The following is a 20303-nucleotide window of genomic DNA, read 5'->3' on the forward strand; positions in this document are numbered from 1 at the left end:
ATGAAATAACCCATTGAGGTTTTTTATTGGGACTTAGTTGTTGAATTTCTTTCAATGAGGTGTTTGTAGCTTTTTCCAATAGAGGTCTCCTACAACTGTTGTTAGATTTCTTCCTGGACACTTGATTTTTAAAAGCAGTTGTAAATGTTATCTTTAAGATGATGACATTTCTAATGTCTGTTGCTGGTATATAGAACTATAATTGTGTGTGCACGTGTGTGTGTATTTATCTAGTAACTTTGTTAATTCTATTCTTATTCTAATAATCATTCGTAGATTCTTTTAGATTTTTCTAAGTTCACCATCATATCATTTGTGAATAATGACAGATTTGTTTTTTTCCTTTCCAGTTCTCATATATTTTTTTCTTGCCTTGGTGCACTGAGACCTCCATAGTAAATAGTTTTTTTTTTAAATAACTTTGCTTTTTGGCCAATTTGATAACAAAATTTATTAGTTTTAATTAATTGTTAAACAAATTAACTACTTTTTATTTTTTATTTTTTTATTTTATTATTATACTTTAGGTTTTAGGGTACATGTGCACAATGTGCAGGTTTGTTACATACGTATCCATGTGCCATGTTGGTTTGCTGCATCCATTAACTCGTCATTTAGCATTAGGTATATCTCCTAATGCTGTCCCTCCCCCCTCCCCTCACCCCACAACAGTCCCCGGAGTGTGATGTTCCCCTTCCTGTGTCCATGAGTTCTCATTGTTCAATTCCCACCTATGAGTGAGAACATGCGGTGTTTGGTTTTTTGTCCTTGCGATAGTTTACTGAGAATGATGTTTTCCAGTTTCATCCATGTCCCTACAAAGGACATGAACTCATCATTTTTTATGGCTGCATAGTATTCTATGGTGTATATGTGCCACATTTTCTTAATCCAGTCTATCGTTGTTGGACATTTGGGTGGGTTCCAAGTCTTTGCTATTGTGAATAGTGCCGCAATAAACATACGTGTGCATGTGTCTTTATAGCAGCATGATTTATAGTCCTTTGGGTATATACCCAGTAATGGGATGGCTGGGTCAAATGGTATTTCTAGTTCTAGATCCCTGAGGAATCACCACACAAATTAACTACTTTTTAAACAGAATCATAAAATTCAAAAAGTACCAAAAAGGCGAATACATGAAAAGTCTTTCTCCTCCTCCAGACCTCCACTGGCTTGTTAAAAATATCCCATTTCTGCTGGTCTCCTTGACCTGCTGAATCTGGAACTTTAGCCAGTGGAGCTTCACAATGTATGTTTTTTTTTGCTCCACAAGTAACTGATATTTGAAGACCAATACAGAAAGTTTGCCTAGGCAGAGATTAATGGGATTGTGTAACACAGTGATCCTCAACCTTGGCTGTACATTAAAACCACTGGGAAGCTTAAAAAAATTTCTGATGCCATCCTGTACACTGGGCCTACTGATCTGAATCTCTGTAGGTGCTGTAGTGGGCATCTAGAGTTTTCATAAGCTCCCCAGGTGATTGGGGGAGGCAGGAAGGAGGGCTTACAAAGGGGCATGAGGAAACATTTGGGAGGGATGGGTATGTTTCCGATCTTGATTGTGGCGATGGTTTCATAAGTGTGTACATATGTCAGAACTTATCAAATTGTACATTTTAAGTCTGTTCCATTTATTTTATGTCAATTTTGCATCAATAAAGCTGTTTAAAGATAAAGCTGTTCAGGTAATTCTGATGCACAGCAATGGTTGAGAATTATTGTTGTAATAGAAAAGGCACATGACTGGAAGTGGAAGTTGGATAGACTTTCATCTGTCAACAGTTGGCTGTGCACACTTAGACAAGTAACTTCAACCCCTGTGGACGTCAGGTTCATTCTAGTTAGTGGGTTCAGTTTCTTCTCAAGTACTTTTCAGCTGGCATGTTGATTCTTCTACTCAGTCTGGCAGAGCTGGCCAGGCTGCTGGTGCACCTCCTGGCCACACGAGGGAGCCGTGCAGCTGGCAGCCTCTGACTCTCCACTGAACACTCTTGTGAGGTGAAAATAGGCTGGTCAGGCAGGGGTCTTTCCCTTCTTCCTGTGCTCCTCCTCTTGGTGAGTGCAAGCCCCACTCCTCAACGGTCATCTTCAGCTACCCTCACTCACTGATCTCGCTGCAGGTGAGCCTTTTTTTAAGCAAAGCAAATCCATGAATTTCTGAAGGTACAGAACAGCTTTATAAAAGAATTCTCACATTGCTTTGAAAATATTCTGCTCTACCCAAGCAATTAAAATAGTACCAAATTGAAGTATATGTATGTATATGTATGTACACATGTAAATGTATGTATATATGTGTGTATATGCATCAATATAGATCCATATCTAGTCTATATCAGTAAGCACACTAACAATACTATTCTCCTGCCCCTATGAAAATTATCTATATAAAAGGCAGTTAGGTTTGTTAGAGGTACAATTTTGATATCCTTCAGGCATTAACATTGCTTAGACGAAAAGAGGAATCAAGGTTAGCAAACGGTTTTTTTCCATGGTAATATGATGTAAAGTGCTTAAATGGGTAAATGTGTAAGACAGAGAGAGAGAGAGTGTGTGTGTATGTGTGTGTGTGTGTGTGCGTTTACATATACTCAGGTGAACAGGTTGGCTAAATATTTTTGGAATGGAATTTATCCAGACACTCTGTGCATTAATCTCTATTTTTCTTGGACCAGACAGGGCAAAAAATCTGAATTCCCCAGAAGAGATAGACTAGAATTGATGTTACAAAATGATCTAGCTATGCCCTAAACTTTAATACATGTATTTTAATCCAGCTCAAAAATGAAAGGCAAATGTTTGTCTGAAGTACAACAATAGTGACTTTTAAAAAAGAACTCCTCCCCCACCCTAAAATATTCTAAATAATGCTTTAAAACCTTGGCTTTGAGTCGCTCTTTTATTTTTGGTCTTATTGCAGTTTTCTTCCATTTTGATTCCTAAATTTCAGATTATTCTATGAGCCAGTCACAACACCTTGCGGGCATACTTTTTGCCTAAAATGCCTAGAAAGATGCCTAGATCACAACGCAAAGTGTCCATTGTGCAAAGACGGTCTTTCACAGGTAAATCAATATTTCTTTCTTGTTTGGTTTAAATCAGTATTTCTTTCTTGTTTTGTTTAGCTTATTTGGAATTGGGCACTAAGACAGTGTTGAACTGGACCCCAAGCCACTGCACTGTGGCAGGGCACATTACTCCCTCAAGCCATCTATTTCTCGTGTCTTTTTTTTTTTTTTTTTTTTGACGGAGCCTCCACTCTGTCACCCAGGCTGGAGTGCAGTGGCATGATCGCAGGTCACTGCAACCTCCACCTCCTGGGTTCCAGCAATTCTCCTGCCTCAACCTCCCAAGTAGCTGGGATTACAGGCGCATGCCACCATGCTCGGCTAATTTTTGTTTTGTTTTGTTTTGTTTTGTTTTGTTGAGACGGAGTCTCACTCTGTCGCCCAGGCTGGAGTGCAGTGGTGCGATCTCGGCTCACTGCAAGCTCTGCCTCCCGGGTTCATGGCATTCTCCTGCTTCAGCCTCCCCGAGTAGCTGGGACTACAGGTGCCCGCCACCACGCCTGGCTAATTTTTTGTATTTTTAGTAGAGACGGGGTTTCACTGTGTTAACCAGGATGGTCTCGATCTCCTGACCTCGTGATCCACCCGCCTCGGCCTCCCAAAGTGCTGGGATTACAGGCGTGAGCCACCGCGCCCGGCAGAATTTTTGTATTTTTAGTAGAAATTGGGTTTCACCATATTGGTCAGCCTGGTCTCGAACTCCTGACCTCAGGTGATCCACCCACCTCAGCCTCCCAAAGTGCTGGGATTACAGGCATGAGCCACCGCACCCAAGCCTATTTCTCCTGTCTTATAGCCACCGTCCCCCTCTCCATAAAGTCCTTCAGGAAAATGAGGCAGCATACAGCTTTTTATGCGGTGTAAGTAGGGAAATTAATTTGTGTTGGAAACAAAAGTATTAAATAGATGATAAACTTGGATCCTGGTTATAATCCCATGGTGGCACCTGATACACTGTGATCGTGAGTAAATCTTTTGTCCCCTCTAGGATTGGACTAGGTAAGCCCTGATGTTCCCTTATCATCAGTGTTTATTCTGTGGCTTGAAGATAACAGCTCCAAAGGCCCCAGAAGAACCTCACAGAACAAGTGTGATCCTTGTCCAACCCCTCAGGAGCAACTGTACCTGGAAGCCCTAGAGCTTTGGCAGTAAGCCAATTTAGCAGACCGCAGCCCTCTAGGACTTCCAGGTTCTCTAAAACTAATCACACAGACTCCCACCTTTGTTTTTCAAGTGAACCTGAAGGAATTTCCTATAGATAAAGAAGACCTGAGAATCTATCTAGTTTTCCCTCCCTCAGGGACTTATGTGCCACATTTTACAATCGGTGTTAACGTTCCTTGACCCCTGTCATTCCTGAGGAGAGGTTGGAGATGCAAGGCTATCTCTAGATGACTACAGGTCAAGAGAAGTCACATGTTGAGCTTTACCATCACCCCAGTATTTAAATTAAGGGAATGGAGTGAAATTATCATCACTGGTAGCCTTGAGGGTATGCGTTGGGATTGGGAGGAGGGTCAATGTCATATCTTTCCTTGGATAAAGTTGTAGGATTTGCAGGCCTGATTGTAGGTGAGAAGTCCATGATCCTTATACTTAAATAATACATCTGTGTTGTTGTAGCGTTGTAAAATTCAGATTAAGTGGAAAGAAGAAAAATCTACCCATATGCTCAGTACCTAGAGAAAACCACTGTTAGTTAACATTTTAGTATGTGCCTTTTCTGGCTTTTTGTTTTAGCATCAGCAGAGGAGTCACCTACTTTTTTGGACTGACTACCTCCTCAGTCACTGCTTATCCCCCAAAACTGAGACTGGGAAATGCAGTTGATTTTCCCATAGCCAGGCAATGGCAGTGACAGTGGCAGATAAGGCATCCTGGAGACAGATGCTATAGAGTTCAGGACTTGGGGTCTAGAAGATATTCTCATCTATCTCTGTTTATTCACATAGGGTCACACTTGCACCATTTTACATAGAATAAAATATTCCAGTCATGTTCACTGCAGAATAGAGACACAGCCCATACTGAGAAAGGAACAAAATTGTTTGAAGCCAACAGTTTTATACTCAGGCGCTCCCCCTGCTGGGACTGTAGGGGTAGTTTCCATAGCAAGCAATTCTCTGCAGATGTTTTAACATCAGTTGTTTGATTCACACCGTTAAATACCCACTACTTAAACATCCCTGGGTATGCATCGGACAGGGGTGTTTGGGAGGAGAGTAACAGTGACCATTGAGCCTGAGTCCAGTTCTTGAAATCATGACTTTTAATCTCAGTGATACCTAGATGGTATACTAGAAAGGCAAATAGACAAATCAATATTTAGCTGTTTGTGTTTTTTTAAACTAAAATTAAAAGAGAAAAAATAGGTAGATTTGGCAATATCCAGAAGCCAAGCATTGGGTTAGGCTGGGAGTGGGACAGGGCAGGAAAGGATCAGTGATTGAAAATTGCTTTTTAGTTCCCTGAACCTTTTGGCTACTAACTTTGAGCATATCCCAGATGGAGACAATTTCTGTGAGCTTGTAAATACAATCATCAGAAAATGGAAAGGGAAGAATTCCCCCCATCCTACTTTTTGGACAAGAACATGATCTTGATTTCAGTGTTTCAGGAAAACTATGAGAGTTTTAAAACTTCAATGCAGGTTTTACCCCCTTGTTAAAATATTTTTTCTAATTATAAAGATAATCAATTGCATGTGTGTTTTTTAAATGAAACTGCCATCCAGAAAATACATATATTATGATGGTATCAGCTGCTAATTTGTGAGTCCAGATTACTCCAATATGTGTGTCATTTGACTTTGCTCACTGATTACATCAGAAGTGTTTTGCTGATTGCTGCATATTACCTAATTGCTGCATATTACCTAATTGCATATTATCTAATTGCCTCCCCCCATATAGTGCTTGGCATCAAGAAAATACAGCAAAAATGTAATAATGGAGGAGCTCATAGCTAAATTCCTTCCAGAAGAACTGAAGGAGCGAAGGAAGCTTTATGAAGAGGAAATGGAAGAACTTTCTAAGTATGTATATGAATATTTCTGTTTTGTTTCACTCATACCAGCTCATGAGAGCTGAATGTGCACATTACTTCCCAGCTTCCGACTTAGTGATGTCATGCTAGCTGCTTGAAATTGGCTATGGTGAGAGTATTTACACCATGGAAATTGGGAAGTGCTACAAACCAGGGTTTCCCCTGCACCCAGAGAGCCAGTTGTTAAACTTACCAGCATACCACTGAAGAAGCATAAGCGAAACCAGTGATGAGGGTACGCCCTGCCCCCAGTAACAGGGTATTGTTGGCAAGAATAAATTGAAGTAGCTTAATCAGGGGAACTTAACGAAATGTCCAAAAGATTGTTTTCAGATACATAAGAAGTTGCTATGAGGTTAAGAACTGTGGTGTCAACCAGAACCGGGCTTAAGACCCAGTTCTACCTCAGAGTGAGTCTATTTCATGACCCTAGGCAGGTCATTTAACCTTTCTGGCCCTTAGTTTCCTTATCTGTAGCTTGAGAATAATTTAATAATTTGAGTTCTTACCTCATGGACTTCTTTTTTTGAGATTGAGTCTCCCTCTGTCACCCAGGCTGGAGTGCAGTGGTGCGATCTTGGCTCACTGCAACCTCCACCTTCCGGGTTCAAGCGATTCTCCTGCCTCAGCCACCCGAGTAGCTGAGATTACAGGCATGCACCACCATGCCCAGCGAATGTTTGTATTTTTTATTAGAGGCAGGGCTTCACCATGTTGGCCAGGCTGGTCTTGAACTCCTGAACTCAAGTGATCCTCCCACCTGGGCCTCCCAAAGTGCTGGGATTACAGGCGTGAGCCACCATGCCTGGCCACCTCATGGACTTCTTATGAAAATCAAATGAGTTTGTGCATAGTGAGCACTTAATTAATGGTAATAATACTAATACTTGTTAAGCACTTTCTCTGCTGTGCACAGGTAATGTGAGAGGTGAAGGGGAGGGGCAGAGGCGTCATTGAGGCTCTCAGCGCTCTGCCTGGCTGTAAGAACAGCTCCCTTAGCAGAAAAAGCAGGAGGCAATCACTAATTTCTGCCTCTCTTGCTTCTGCCCGCTCCTCCCTCCATCCCTAGTAGAATCCTAACAGCATTCCAGAGGCAAGGTTCCTGACAGCAAAAATGGTTCTGGTTTCATGTCCACTGTGTAGAGAACATTCGTAAACTCTGCCAGTGGCTTGTTTGAATGCACTCCTCACTTAGAATAATGCTTTTCTCAGAAGCTAGAAATCTTTTTTTTTTTTTCTCATTAATTTACATTGGAACTACTCGGGAGATCTTTATCTTTATTTCTGGTCTGTCAATTAGCATTGAGCCTCTCTGAGCCCTCATCTCACATCTCATTTAAGGTCTTATTAACAAATACTGAGATGTATTAGGGCTTTCTATGTAAATGAATCCTAAACTTGATCCTTTTGAGATTTGGGCAGTTGGTCTTATATTTCTTGATAGGTTTAGGTTCAGCTGTTCCTGTGTTGGATTTACTAGACAAATAAGACAAGGATCCCAGAGGAGCTGGCTCTGTTTTGGTTCCCCAATGGGTTGTGTGTGTGAATCTCTGGGGGTACTTATTGAAAGGCAGGGCCGGGCACGGTGGCTCATGCCTGTAATCCTAGTACTTTGGGAGGCAGAGGCCGGTGGATTGCTTGAGGTCAGGAGTTCAAGACCAGCCTGGCCAACATGGTGAAACCCCGTCTCTAATAAAATTACAAAAATTAGCCAGGCATGGTGGCATGCACCTGTAATCCCAGCTACTCGGGAAGCTGAGTCAAGAGAATTGCTTGAACCCAGGAGGCGGAGGTTGCAGTGAGCCAAGATTGCACCACTGCACTCCAGCCTGGGTGACAGAGTGAGACTCCGCTTAAAAAAAAAAAAGAAAAAGAAAAAGAAAAAGAAAGACCCTTGGGTCCCAATTCCAGAGCTAATGCATCAGTATCTCTGATAATGTGGTGTCCAAGTCATCTTGATTTAAGAGCCCCTGGTGATTCCGATGCAAAGAAGCATTTGAGCATCATTGGGCTGGATTACTCTTGCCTATCTCTTGGTCCTTCCTCCTTTCAGCTGTGCCTCCTTTGCAGATTCTTTGGGGTCCTTGCAAATTTGAGATGCCCTAGGGACCTTACAGAGAATTTCCCACCACCCTTCTGGAGAGCTGAGTCCACTTCTATCATCAGCAATCTTCCCCATGCAGCCTGAAAAACACCTGAAGAGATTGTTTTGAGTGGAGAGCATGAAAGAAAGAAAAAATATGAGTTATAGCTATCCTCCACAATATTAAGATACTAGAGAACTTCTACAGCCAAATTAAAATGTGTAGAATGCCAATTTTAATTTCTTAGACCTTAGGCTAACCTCTGCATCAGATCATGGGACTCAGCCCACACTATCAATTGCATTTCAATATTTTTCTATTAGCCATCAAAACTTGATGTATCTTTGGCAAGTGACACTGTCAAAAAACAAACATGGTGTCTCTGCCTTCCCCCAGGGTTATCACATGCTAACATTTGACCAATATTTTTGTGTTCTGTCTGATTGCTTTGAGATCCCTGTCATTTTCTCTTTCTGACAGCCTTAATAAGAATGTGCCTATTTTCGTGTGTACTATGGCCTATCCCACCGTTCCTTGTCCCCTGCACATCTTTGAGCCTTGTTACCGCCTGATGATTCGTAGATGTATTGAGACAGGCACGAGACAGTTTGGCATGTGCCTTGGAGATCCTGTCAAAGGGTAAGTGAGGAGCCATGCGAGCAAAGGGAGGTTGTGTAATGAGGGATTTCTGTTTTACTTTGGGGTACTCCCAGGAGACAGGGAAGCCTAGCTCATGAGGTTTAGCTAACTGAAGAATATGAGCATTTGTAAAGATCAGGGTCCCTTTGGTGGTTAGTTTACCATGTGAGAGGCTGTCTATTTAAAGAACCCTAGAATTAATATTTGGTTAAACAGGTGGTATATGTTATAAAACTTGTAAGCATGTGGGCCTTGGAGTCAAACTGCCTGCGTTCAGTATCTAGTTGCAGCCTTGGAGCAAGTTTGAGTTTGAGCAAGCTATTTAACCTTTCTGTATCCCAGTTTCCTTATCTGTAAAGTGGGTACAATAATAGTACCTACCTCGTTGGGTTTGCTGGGAAGATTGGTGAGTTAATCATGTACATAAAATGCTGAGCACAGTTCCTGGCTTCCTTAGTCCATTTTGTGCTACTATAACAGAATGCCACAGACTAATAATTTATGAACAATCGAAATTTATTTCTCATGGTTCTGGAGGCTGGGAAGTCCAAGGTCAAGGTGCTGGCATCTGGCAAGGGCCTTCTTCCTTTATCATAACATAGTGGAAGGGCATAGCAGAAGGGCAACAGAGAGAGAGAAAGAAGGGGGTCACACTTGTCCTTTTATGTTAATAACAACCCTACTCTACTTTCACCATATCAGCATTAATGCATTCATGAAGGTGGAGGCCTAATCACCTCTTAAATGTCCCACCTCTTAATAATGCTACAATAGCAATTAAATTTCAAAATGGGTTGTAGAGGAGACAAACATTCAAACCATAGCACTGGCACAGCACATAGTATGTCCTCAATAAATGGTAGCAGTTACACGAATACATTACAAAACTTTTTTTCTTCACACGGGCACTGCCTGTTGTGTAATTGAAGCTGTAACCCAGGGACAGGAAAATAGGTAGAAGTCCCTTGAGCCACAGCATGGGGTTACAGAAATGGCTGGGTGCCAGCCTAGGGAAACAGAACTCATCAAGGATCTATTCTCTCGACTCCATTCTCAATAAACAGGTTTGCAGAATATGGCTGCATCCTAGAGATCAGAAATGTTCAATTCTTTGCCGATGGCCGCTCAGTGGTTGACAGCATAGGCAAGAGGCGCTTCAGGGTGCTCCATCAGAGCCAGCGGGATGGCTACAACACAGCCGACATTGAATACATTGAAGACCAAAAGGTGAGGGTGGCCAGTGCCAAGAATCCCAAAGCCAGGCTATCCTTGTAACTTGATACACAAAGATAGTTGTGAAAGGATTTCTCAGAACCCTTGAGAGCCTTGGGATTTCACACCAAATTGCTGCAGCAACATTGAATGCTGCTGGATTGCTGTCCAATTGCACTATGGCAGTGAGGGCGCCTACTGTCCTGGCTCTGCTTAGCTGCTGAGTTGCATTCATGCATGAGAAATGCTATCCTAGATCAACCCTGGGGCTCATTCAGCTTCGGAGTTAAGTCTCTGCCAAAGATACCAAGGAATAGATCTGGGGTGGGTCTATACATATATATTTTATCTATCGATTTATGTATATTTTAAACCTTTTTCTTTTGAGACAATTATAGATCCACACACACATTTGTATTTTAAAGTACGTAACCTGGCTAAGAGCCCTTCCCAATAATCCATCATCCTATAAGGCAGAAAGGTGACACATCTAGTTAATCCTTGGTTTTCTGAGGTAATGGGTGGAAGAAGAGGTAAATAATCCTATGTTCATTTATATTTACATTTGTTACATAGTAGATTAATAAATATCTGATGACCGAGTAAATGTGTTTGACCAAGATAGTTACATGCTGAGACTGACATACTCCTGTGTCTTTTCCAGCAAGCAATGAGAAAACAGATGTAAAAATGAAAAGGGCAAAGGCATGGACCAGCATAACCTGGTTTAACCACATGCCTCCACTCAGGCCGGTTTGAGTCTCTGGTTTTCTGCATGTTTTGCTGTTTCAGCTAATCTACCCAGCTAAACCTTTCTCCTTCCTCCATGGTCAGCAGTATCTACACACTGTCCAGCACTTGACTAAGGGGCATTTCACATCAAGCAAAGGAGAAAGCTGGATGGGTGAGCCTTCCCATAGGAAGGCAGGATGGATGCTCAAAACGAATCAGGTGTCAAAAGTGACTCCGGGAATGATGGAGAGGGTATAGAATGTTTCACTTTCACTTTGATACTTTCAGGTTCAGGGAGAGGATTGTGCTGAGCTCATGGGATTACATAACTGTGTCTATCAGCAAGCGTCATTGTGGTTCCATTCACTCAAATCATCCCTAAAGAATCGGATACTCAATCACTTTGGTCCCATGCCGGAGAAAGACGCTGATCCTCAGGTATAGAAAAATGTCTATTTTTAAACGGGTTGCCCCACTAGAAGAGAGTGCCTAGTGTTTGTGATTAGTTGGGTATGTGGCTGCCATTCAGCACATTGAATGCAGAGAGGAAGATGGATTTAATTTGGTGTTGTTTGGCTGCACAGTGAGTGTCATGAGTAAGACCAAAAAGATCCCAAGTTAGAATTGGGGTAATTAAAGTAAAGCAGTAGGAACTTGGATCCAAGGCTGGTTTTGAGAGCTGAGTAAGATAAGACAATGGGAACATAGATATCACCAACAGAAGAACCTTCCATGGGAGTCCAGATTCACACCATGGTAATGTTAGGGTGGCAAGATACGTGCAAAGGCCAGGACTTAAGAGAAGGGTATCCTGGGAGCTGAGACCAAAAGCTGCTGCTTTCAGGTAACTTCATAACCCTCTCTCTCATTGTTTTGGGAACTAAGGGATAGGGCCAGCTACCCTTATAAGATTACAACTGCAAAACCACAAAAACTTTTCGTGCCTCAGTCTATCTATGCTTTGCTCTGCCAAGTCTAGACCCTTGCTATTGTCCTCACCAGGGCTGAACAGCTCCTGAGAAAACTGTTAAATACTGTTGGTTGAGTTATACTAGAAAGTAGTTTGTTAGGTTCTACCGATCAGTGTTCTTCCTGGGGGATAGGCCTATTTGCAAGATCAAGCTGCAGATCAGAAGCTCTCTAGGAGAGCGGAGATGGTTAAGTTTCACTAAGCTTTGCTTGCCTGGAATAAATCAGGGAATACTTTCTTTCTAGGATAAGGCTGGAGATATCCTAACCACACATTTCCTCACCACCATCTCTTCCTATGCTCCAAGCTGGCTCTCCTACATAAACACTCCCAGAACTTCCTTGATTCTTTACTTATGCTCATCCCCAACTCTGTCACAAAAGAAAAATCTCAATATGCATATTCTGACCAAAAGTCTGGTCCTGCTTACCTCACTAGCAGTATAACCTTGGGAAGATTCCTTTCCCTTTCTCAACTTTTGTCCCATCTCTGACATGAGGAGGGTTCTAAAGCCCCCTCTTCCTCTTGCATTCTGAGGTTCTAAGGTTCTAAGACAGCAGTCTGTTCTCTAAATGAAATGTCTTGCTTTCCTCAGACCACAAAGATGGCTTCTTTCCCCCCATGCAAAGGCATCATGAGTTTTCAGGGGAGAAAGGCCAGTTAGTGCTTCCTGTGACCCAGCTCCTGGCTCTGGGCCACGGTGAGTCAGGACTGCAGCATATACCTCTGAGCAAACTCATGATCAAGCTTAATGTTCCCCTTCACCTTCCGGGAAGGGTTCTCCCTTAGGCAAAAGATACAGATCAGCAATGGTAACAGGGAAAAACACAGATGCTACAGTGTGATTCATAAAGGCTAATGACAGAGAAAGTTGAAATCTTGGGTTTCACTTCCTTTTTTCTTAGTTCTGTTATTATGTTGCTTTGGCAGCAGCAGCACCAGCAAAAAAGAAAAACCCAAACCCATCCCAGTTTGCCCCAGTCAATGCTGCAGCCCCAGTGGTCCCACAAATAAGAATGTTCTGTCAGGAGGATGTTTCTTAGAAACTGCCACAAGTGTTAATACCAGCTTAAATATCTTTGTTGGTGATCCTTGGAAAGAAAGTTCAGAACATCAGTCTAATATTCAGAACTGATCATAGGAGGGAGAGCATGTTGCCAGCTTCACGGAGGGACAAAAAAGAATGCAAATAAAGCTAGAGGCACAAAGAAGCAAAGAAGGCAGTGAGATTTGGTGACGATCAGAGGAATCAATTTGGAGCCAAGTAATTTCAGGTGTAGGCACTTTGACCAGAATCATTCTCTATAGTCCTAAAACCAAACTTGTGAAAGTTGTGGGCAGAAAACTCGTTTTAGGCTTAGAAGGAAATAAGTACCCAATGTCTAAAATATGTGCCAGGGAAGCTGCTTACAAACAGAATTTTGGGGAAGGATTTATGTGGAATGGGAAAGCTCTTTATTAAAAGGAAATCTAGGGGCAGAATATATTTCTTTTTTTTTTTTTTTTTTGAGACGGAGTCTTGCTCTGTCGCCCAGGCTGGAGTGCAGTGGGGTATCTCAGCTCACTGCAAGCTCTGCCTCCCAGGTTCACGCCACTCTCCTGCCTCAGCCTCCGGAGTAGCTGGGACTACAGAAGCCTGCCACCATGCCTGGCTAATTTTTTGTATTTTTAGTAGAGATGGGGTTTCATCGTGTTAGCCAGGATGGTCTCGATCTCCTGACCTCGTGATCCACCCGCCGGCCTCCCAAAGTGCTGGGATTACAGGTGTGAGCCACCATGCCCGGCCCTGGGGCAGAATATATTTCTAATGTGAATGTTTTCTAATTGGAATTTTTGCAAAGTGAGGTTGTGATTCTTTGGGACTGTAAAGCATAGCCTTTGGTTTCAAGGGAGAAGAGAGCTGTGGCCCTGTATAGTGACATGGTATACATGGACTGTTGCCTTCAGCCACATCAAGGAAATGAGGGGACTTAAAAGACGTGCAAAGGTCAAGAGGTCGTGGGAATTGAAGGCCTGAATGTTAAATGCATCAGTCCAAAGGACCTCAACAGAATATTAGAAGTGGAAGAGACTACATAGTAGATACCAGCTTGTAAAATCACATTGGCTAGGAGGCATGGTGTATCTGTTAGGATACTGGTTGGTTTGCTTTAACAAGAACCATCTAGCTAGGGGAAAGGGAGAGAAAGAGGAAGGCAGAGGGCATATGCTGCTTTCCCAGAGCATGACCAAGAGGTTACACATATCACTTCCCTTTACATCTCATTAGCCAGAACTTTGTCTCATGGCCTCACCTAGCTGCAAGGGAAGCTGAGAAATGCAGTCTTTTTTCTGGGTGGCTATATGCCCTGCTAAAATAAGGGGGAAAACAGATATAGGGACAATTAGCAATCTGCCACATGGAGTTGTTCTACCTGGGGTCTTTACCTTGAGCATTTGGAACTCTGCAGACTGATGTTCTTGGATGGGAATAGGATGACTCCATTGTGTTTCTCTGTTGCAGATGAACCCAAATGGCCCAGCCTGGTGCTGGTGGATGTTAGCGGTTCTTCCCTTGGAAAGCCGAGCTCAGCTCCCCTTCCTAGCAATGAGGTCCTTAAAGGACAGACTGAATGGTATTCGACGAGTCCTGGCCTTCATATCCCGAAACCAAAACTAGTGAGTGGATTGCCGAAGAGGAGCTCTCACCTTCCCCACTGCTGTCGGGGGGAGTCTTCTTGTAAATATATCTAATTGCAATAATATCTTAACAGAAGGGGGTGTCAAGCAGAGGCATCAGCCTGCTGTTGATCACAGAGAGAAATTGAGTAGAAAGACCAAAAGAATGTGACCTATTTGAAACTTTCTGTCTTAAGATGCTTCTTGACATGCTGCATAACTACATAAACAGCAGAGTGTTTAAGAACCCAGAAAAACATAATTTGATTTTAACATTAAAATTTCCAAAAGTTTAAAGTGGTTTTGCTTTAATATTCTTTCTTTCATAGATCAATGACTGTGTGGTTGAAATGTGAAAACAAAGATACTAATAATGTTGCTGTATAATTTCACTGACTTGAGGTCTCATTCCAAATGGTTCAGGTTTTATAGAGCATTGTGTAAAATAATGTTCATACTTCTTTCTGTTTTAATAATTTATTTTTTGCACTACTGTATCCTTTTTTCTACATGTATGTTTTGTAACTATTTAAGCGTACATTGCTGAAAAGTCCGTTGCTTTATTTATTGATGTGGTTTACCATGTACCTAGGGGGAAATAACAATACTAGAAGTGTGCAGTTTTTGCTTTAATCTTTTTTTTACTACAATGACACTACTTCTTAGATCATTTCTGTCCAAATGGATGCTTAAAAGAAGTTCAGAATGATGCTAAGATCATGTCTTCAGAGTCCACTTTTTTTTTCAGTTTGAACTAAACAATATAAAATACTTAAGGGATTTGGCCTAGATTATGGTATATGCCAAGGTAAAGTAAAATAAATAATTCATTTTCTGTGTGTAATACAGAACAAAGCTGAAAGAATTATTTTTATTATAGGCATTTATTTCAGCAATCTAATTGTACATGTATCTAATTTTTCCCCAGTGCAGTTAGGAATCAGATTTTAGGCAGGATTGTAATTAACTCTTCAGAGGAAATGGTGTTCAGTTTAGCACATCACAGTTATGCCCAGCTAGCCTCCATAACCCACCTCTCCCCAGGGTTCTGAGGATCAAGACCTGGGCAGAAACACTTGATAAGGACTTTTTCTTATTAAAAATGTAAATAAGCCAAATAGAGTAGAACCCTATAAAAATCTTTTTAAAGGAACCAGACGGCCGGGCACGGTGGCTCACGCCTGTAATCCCAGCACTTTGGGAGGCCGAGGCAGGCGGATCACTTGAGGTCAGGAGTTCCAAGACCAGCCTAACTAACATGATGAAACCCTGTCTCTACTAAAAGTGGATACAAAATTAGCCAGGCGTGGTGGTGTATGCCTGTAATCCCAGCTACTTGGGAGGCTGAGGCAGGAGAATCACATGAACCTGAGAGATGGAGGTTGCAGTGAGCCGAGATTGCACCATTGCACTCCAGCCTGGGCGACGAGCAAACCTGCGTCTCAAAAAAAAAAAAAAAAAAAGGAACCAGATAATCTATTATTTTACCTAAGTACTGCCTTTGCTTCTAGTTACATGAGTGAAATATTTCAATGTATGGGGAGAATACAGGGTGAGGAGTAAGAGTAAGCCCTGATTTAGCTTGCTTAGTGCTAGTTTGAGTCCTTCAGTGGCAGGACAGCCTGTAAAGTACCAGGAGTACGGGAGTGGTATAATGGCAGAGTGAAACAATTATAGCAGGGAGGAAGTGAATTGTGCCATTAGTACCTTCATGCAAATTATACCATGTCATTTTGGACAGTGAATGATTTTTGCATCATTCACTCATAGCCCATCGCTCTGTTAAGGTGAGAGGGTAATTCTTACTTTTCCCATCACCACCTGTAGCTAGAAACAGGAAAGGGAGAATGAAATGATCCAGACAACATAAAAAAGATGCATGTAAGCAGAAACCAGATGGTCTTTTCTGCACTCACTTGATGGACATTATGTTGCCAGAGCGTTGTGTTTATCAGATTTGATGTTTGGAGCTAGTCTGGGCAGGTGAAGAACAGAAATAGGCGGAAGTATAGGCATTATTTCTGCACAAGCAAACTCCACAAAGCTCAGGGAGCAGAAAAAGACTCCCCCTCCCACCTGGTTCCCAGACCATGTGGTCATAACACAATCCTAATAGTTTCTTGTTATCTAGTGTAAATGCAACCAAGAAAAGGGCCCTAAGCTTCTCTACTTATTAGATATATTACTTTTGGCAATTGATTTAACTTTTGCCAAGCCCCAGTTTTCTAATCTATGAAATGATAGTGATAAGTTCTGCATATAGGGTTGTTAAGAAAATTAAATGAGATAACGTGTAAATCAATTAGCACAGTGTCTCACACCTAGAATGCATTCAAGAAATAATAGCTACTATTAGATTAGTCATAGTTATAGAATATCATCAAGGGCCTACATTTGTATAAAACACTGCCTTTACACACAATATCCACTTGAAACTCCTTTAAACTTAGTTGGGGGAATACATACCACTGATTTTTGGACCCATAATTTGATGATTTACTGATAATTCTTTTGGGAATTAAATCTTTGTGAAAGTGAAATGACTGGAGAACAAATGAGGATCAGAGATAGGGATCAATCCTATACCAGAAATTTTTTTCCTGCTTCAATAAGGGCTAGAAGGTAGTGCCCTATGTAGGTCTAGGATTCCTTCCTTCCTTCCTTCCTTCCTTCCTTCCTTCCTTCCTTCCTTCCTTTCCTTCCTTCCTCTTTCTTTCTCTTTCTTTCTTCTTTCTTTCTTTCTTTCTTTCTTTCTTTCTTTCTTTCTTTCTTCTTTCTTTCTTTCTTTCTTTTTCTTTCTTTCTTTGTGTCTTTCTTTCTTTTCCTTCCTTCCTTCCCTTTTTTTTTTTGTGTGTGTGGTGTGCGAGTCTGAGTCTCACTCTGTCACCCAGGCTGGAGTGCAGTGGCACGATCTCAGCTCACTGCAACCTCCGCCTCCCAGGTTCAAGTGATTCCCCTGCCTCAGCCCCCAAGTGGCTGGGATTACAGGCACGCACTACCACGCCTGGCTAATTTTTGTAGTTTTAGTAGAGATGGGGTTTCACCATGTTGGTCGGGGTAGTCTCGAACTCCTGACCTCAGGTGATCCACCTGCCTGGGCCTCCCAAAGTGCTGGGATTATGGGCGTGGGTATGAGCCACCGCACCCAGCCTAGGATTTCTGATAGAATGGAAGCCTTAAGTTCTAGCTCCATTAGAATAACCAACTTATCACTCCCTGTTCTCCAAAATGTATTGAGAACCTTACCCATCCCAGATGATGAGAGTTTACAATCTGTGACTTCTGTGCTTAGTTGATAGTATTTCTTTATGTTGCCCAAAGGTAACAGATTCAACAAAAATGTACTGAGATCCCCATGTACCAGGTACTGAGCCAAGTGATCTCACATATCTGAGCTCATTAAATCATTTATTTCTCATACCAACCCTGCGAGAGCAGTTATTATCCCCATATTATGAATGAGAAAACTGAGCCTCCACTATGTTAAATACTTTGTCTAGTTGCGAGGCAGGATGCAAGGCTTTCTTTGGGATGTACCTTAACGAGGTAATCAATTGGTCTTGACAATTTTTACACTAGGAAATTGGTTTTGCTGCACAGCTTGTGAATGAACGGTATACAGAAGAAAGACATAAAGCTAAATCTAGGCTAGAAAAATAAGACTTCCCCCATGGTAGATAGTGCCACTTATTTAGTTAGTTTTTCTGTCTATCGTGACTGACCCAGTCTTTGCCTAGTAGGTTATATTTTGTATGTATGTATGTATGTATGTATGTATGTATGTATGTCTGTCTTTGTGTGTGTGTGTGTGTGTGTGTATATATATATATATATATATATACTAGGTAGCAAGCAGACATCATATCTTTCTGCTTTGTACTGTACTACTGCTGCTAGCAAATAACCAGCAAATGTAGAAAATGAAAAACCAATTTTCTGTAGACAACTTGGAGAAAAGAGTGCCTGCCCCTGACTTAGCAGGGCAGAGAATGACAATTTTTAAAGTTTGCCTTTTCTGAAGGCCAGCTGCTTCTAGCCCAGTGCTGCCTCGGCAGCAAGGGGCAAGCTGAGTCATTGCGCATGTGGCGCTTCCAGCTCTACCTGTGGAGCTGGCCTGGGCTCAGATAATCCCCTGTGACTCGCCATTGGAGCGGTGGAGCTCCTGAGGCTGGTTCACAGCACCCAGAGGTCTCTTACAGTCAACAGACTGCGTACTGTTGACAGACTGCAATCTGCCTGTGTTCCCCACACCAACTCCATTTCCAAGATGGGAATTTTATTCAGGAACTCATTTCTTGAGTTCCCAACATGTTGACTTCACATCCATTTCTGCTCACCAAGGCAGAACCATAGCAGTGGTGTGTGACAAAGATGCAAATAGAGGGCAGCCCAAACAATGGAAAAGAGAAGATTTTCAGCCCATTCTTGGGGCTGAGAAGTGAATTTTTGATTTATGGTAGAAGACAGTTCTAAAAAGCAGCTGGCAGCATGGGCTTCAATTTGTGCCCCTTCTGAGTTCAAAGAGAAGGAAGGAAAAGGAGCCACATAAAATGTACACATTCAATTCATCTTAGAATGATAGCTCCCACCTTATTACACTGTACAACTATTTAATAATCTGGGTTACACACATCCAGAGGTGAAATGAAGAAATTTTCACTTACAAATGTGTATTTCCAAACATGCTAAGTTAACCTCCAGAGAGAAGTGCCTGTAATCTGTGTTCCTGGTGTCACTTTAAAGCTTTTGCTTCATGACTGTAGCTGTTATTTAAAATGTTTTTGCAGCAAATGTGATTTAACAGAAGTTTACAAAGCAACACTGTAGCTAATGCATAATTTTAAAAGTTGATTAACATTTATCTATTGTTAAAGCAACACTAATAATGGAATAAAAGGAAAGCAAATAGGTCAATGTGGCACCATAGGCTTATTTTAGATAAATTAATTCCATCATCTTATGCAGTTGTAAGTAATGTCAGGATTAAAATATCAAGCAAGCCACGTAAACAGTGGCAAATGTGTGTGTGTTTTCATTTGTTTGGTAAGCAGCCATTTTACTCTTGCACTGTAACGAACTGAAGGGAAATATAAGATAATGCTTTTTTCCCCCCACATTGCTATTCAACTACCTCTATATGCTTGATTTCTTTTTAGGATTCCCATCCTCCAAATCTGTACAAAAACGTTTCAGCTCATCTGTGTTGTAATAACAATGTGATACAGACAGTTTGTGTGAAAGTTGTTTGTTCATTAAAAAATGTTTCCTATTGCCTCACTTTGTGTCCAACAAAACTGTATTCCTACCTTAGGAAAAGAATTATCCAACTAACTTCAGTATCACTTCGGTGGAAGCTGAATAGAAAGGAATGCTTCAGGAACATCTATTTTGTTCTTTTTCCTATTGGTTGTAATACCTTTAGGTACCAGAAGATCCTTTAAGGAAATATACTTGCATTCAGACAGCAAACTCCTATGTATGTGACAGCGAGGCAGGTGTGAACTGATAAATGTGACTGATGTGTTCTGAAAAACAGGCCATAAAGTGTTTCAAAATGCACCAGAAAAGCTTGTTACATAAAGAATTATGTTGAAGCATTTTGTCAATATCTGCCCCTACTTTATATGTAAATCCAAGCATTCACATATTGGGTTTGCTTAAAGCAGAACACACTGCCTACTATTTTCTTTGGCATCATAAAATGTTCAAGAAAACAAATAACACGTTTTTATTTTAAACAAGCAGTTTATTAACAATAGGCTAAAAGCTAAGGCCCAAAACATTAACTTTTTAACAGGAAAATTGGTAACATTTGTGACAATGAGTGATACTGACCAAGGTGACCCCAGCAGAAGAGCTTCAGCAACATCCCATCTTCGCTACAGTACT

General features: G+C 41.5%; 1 protein-coding gene across 3 annotated transcripts in view; it reads left to right on the top strand.

Annotated features, from left to right (window-relative positions):
• LONRF3 (LON peptidase N-terminal domain and ring finger 3) overlaps positions 1 to 19691 on the top strand; it is a 48857-nt gene extending 29166 nt beyond the window's left edge. For all 3 annotated transcript variants that reach the window (XM_055268508.2, XM_055268507.2, XM_055268506.2), the window contains 6 exons: positions 2957 to 3071; positions 5987 to 6108; positions 8684 to 8842; positions 9907 to 10069; positions 11075 to 11224; positions 14260 to 19691. In XM_055268508.2, coding sequence (XP_055124483.1) covers positions 2957 to 3071; positions 5987 to 6108; positions 8684 to 8842; positions 9907 to 10069; positions 11075 to 11224; positions 14260 to 14415 — 865 coding nt within the window. In that variant the 3' untranslated portion in view covers positions 14416 to 19691. The remainder of the gene's footprint in view (positions 1 to 2956; positions 3072 to 5986; positions 6109 to 8683; positions 8843 to 9906; positions 10070 to 11074; positions 11225 to 14259) is intronic.
• The last annotated feature ends 612 nt before the right edge of the window (positions 19692 to 20303 follow it).

Source organism: Symphalangus syndactylus, chromosome X (assembly GCF_028878055.3).
Source record: "Symphalangus syndactylus isolate Jambi chromosome X, NHGRI_mSymSyn1-v2.1_pri, whole genome shotgun sequence".
NCBI classification, from domain to species: Eukaryota; Metazoa; Chordata; class Mammalia; order Primates; family Hylobatidae; genus Symphalangus; species Symphalangus syndactylus.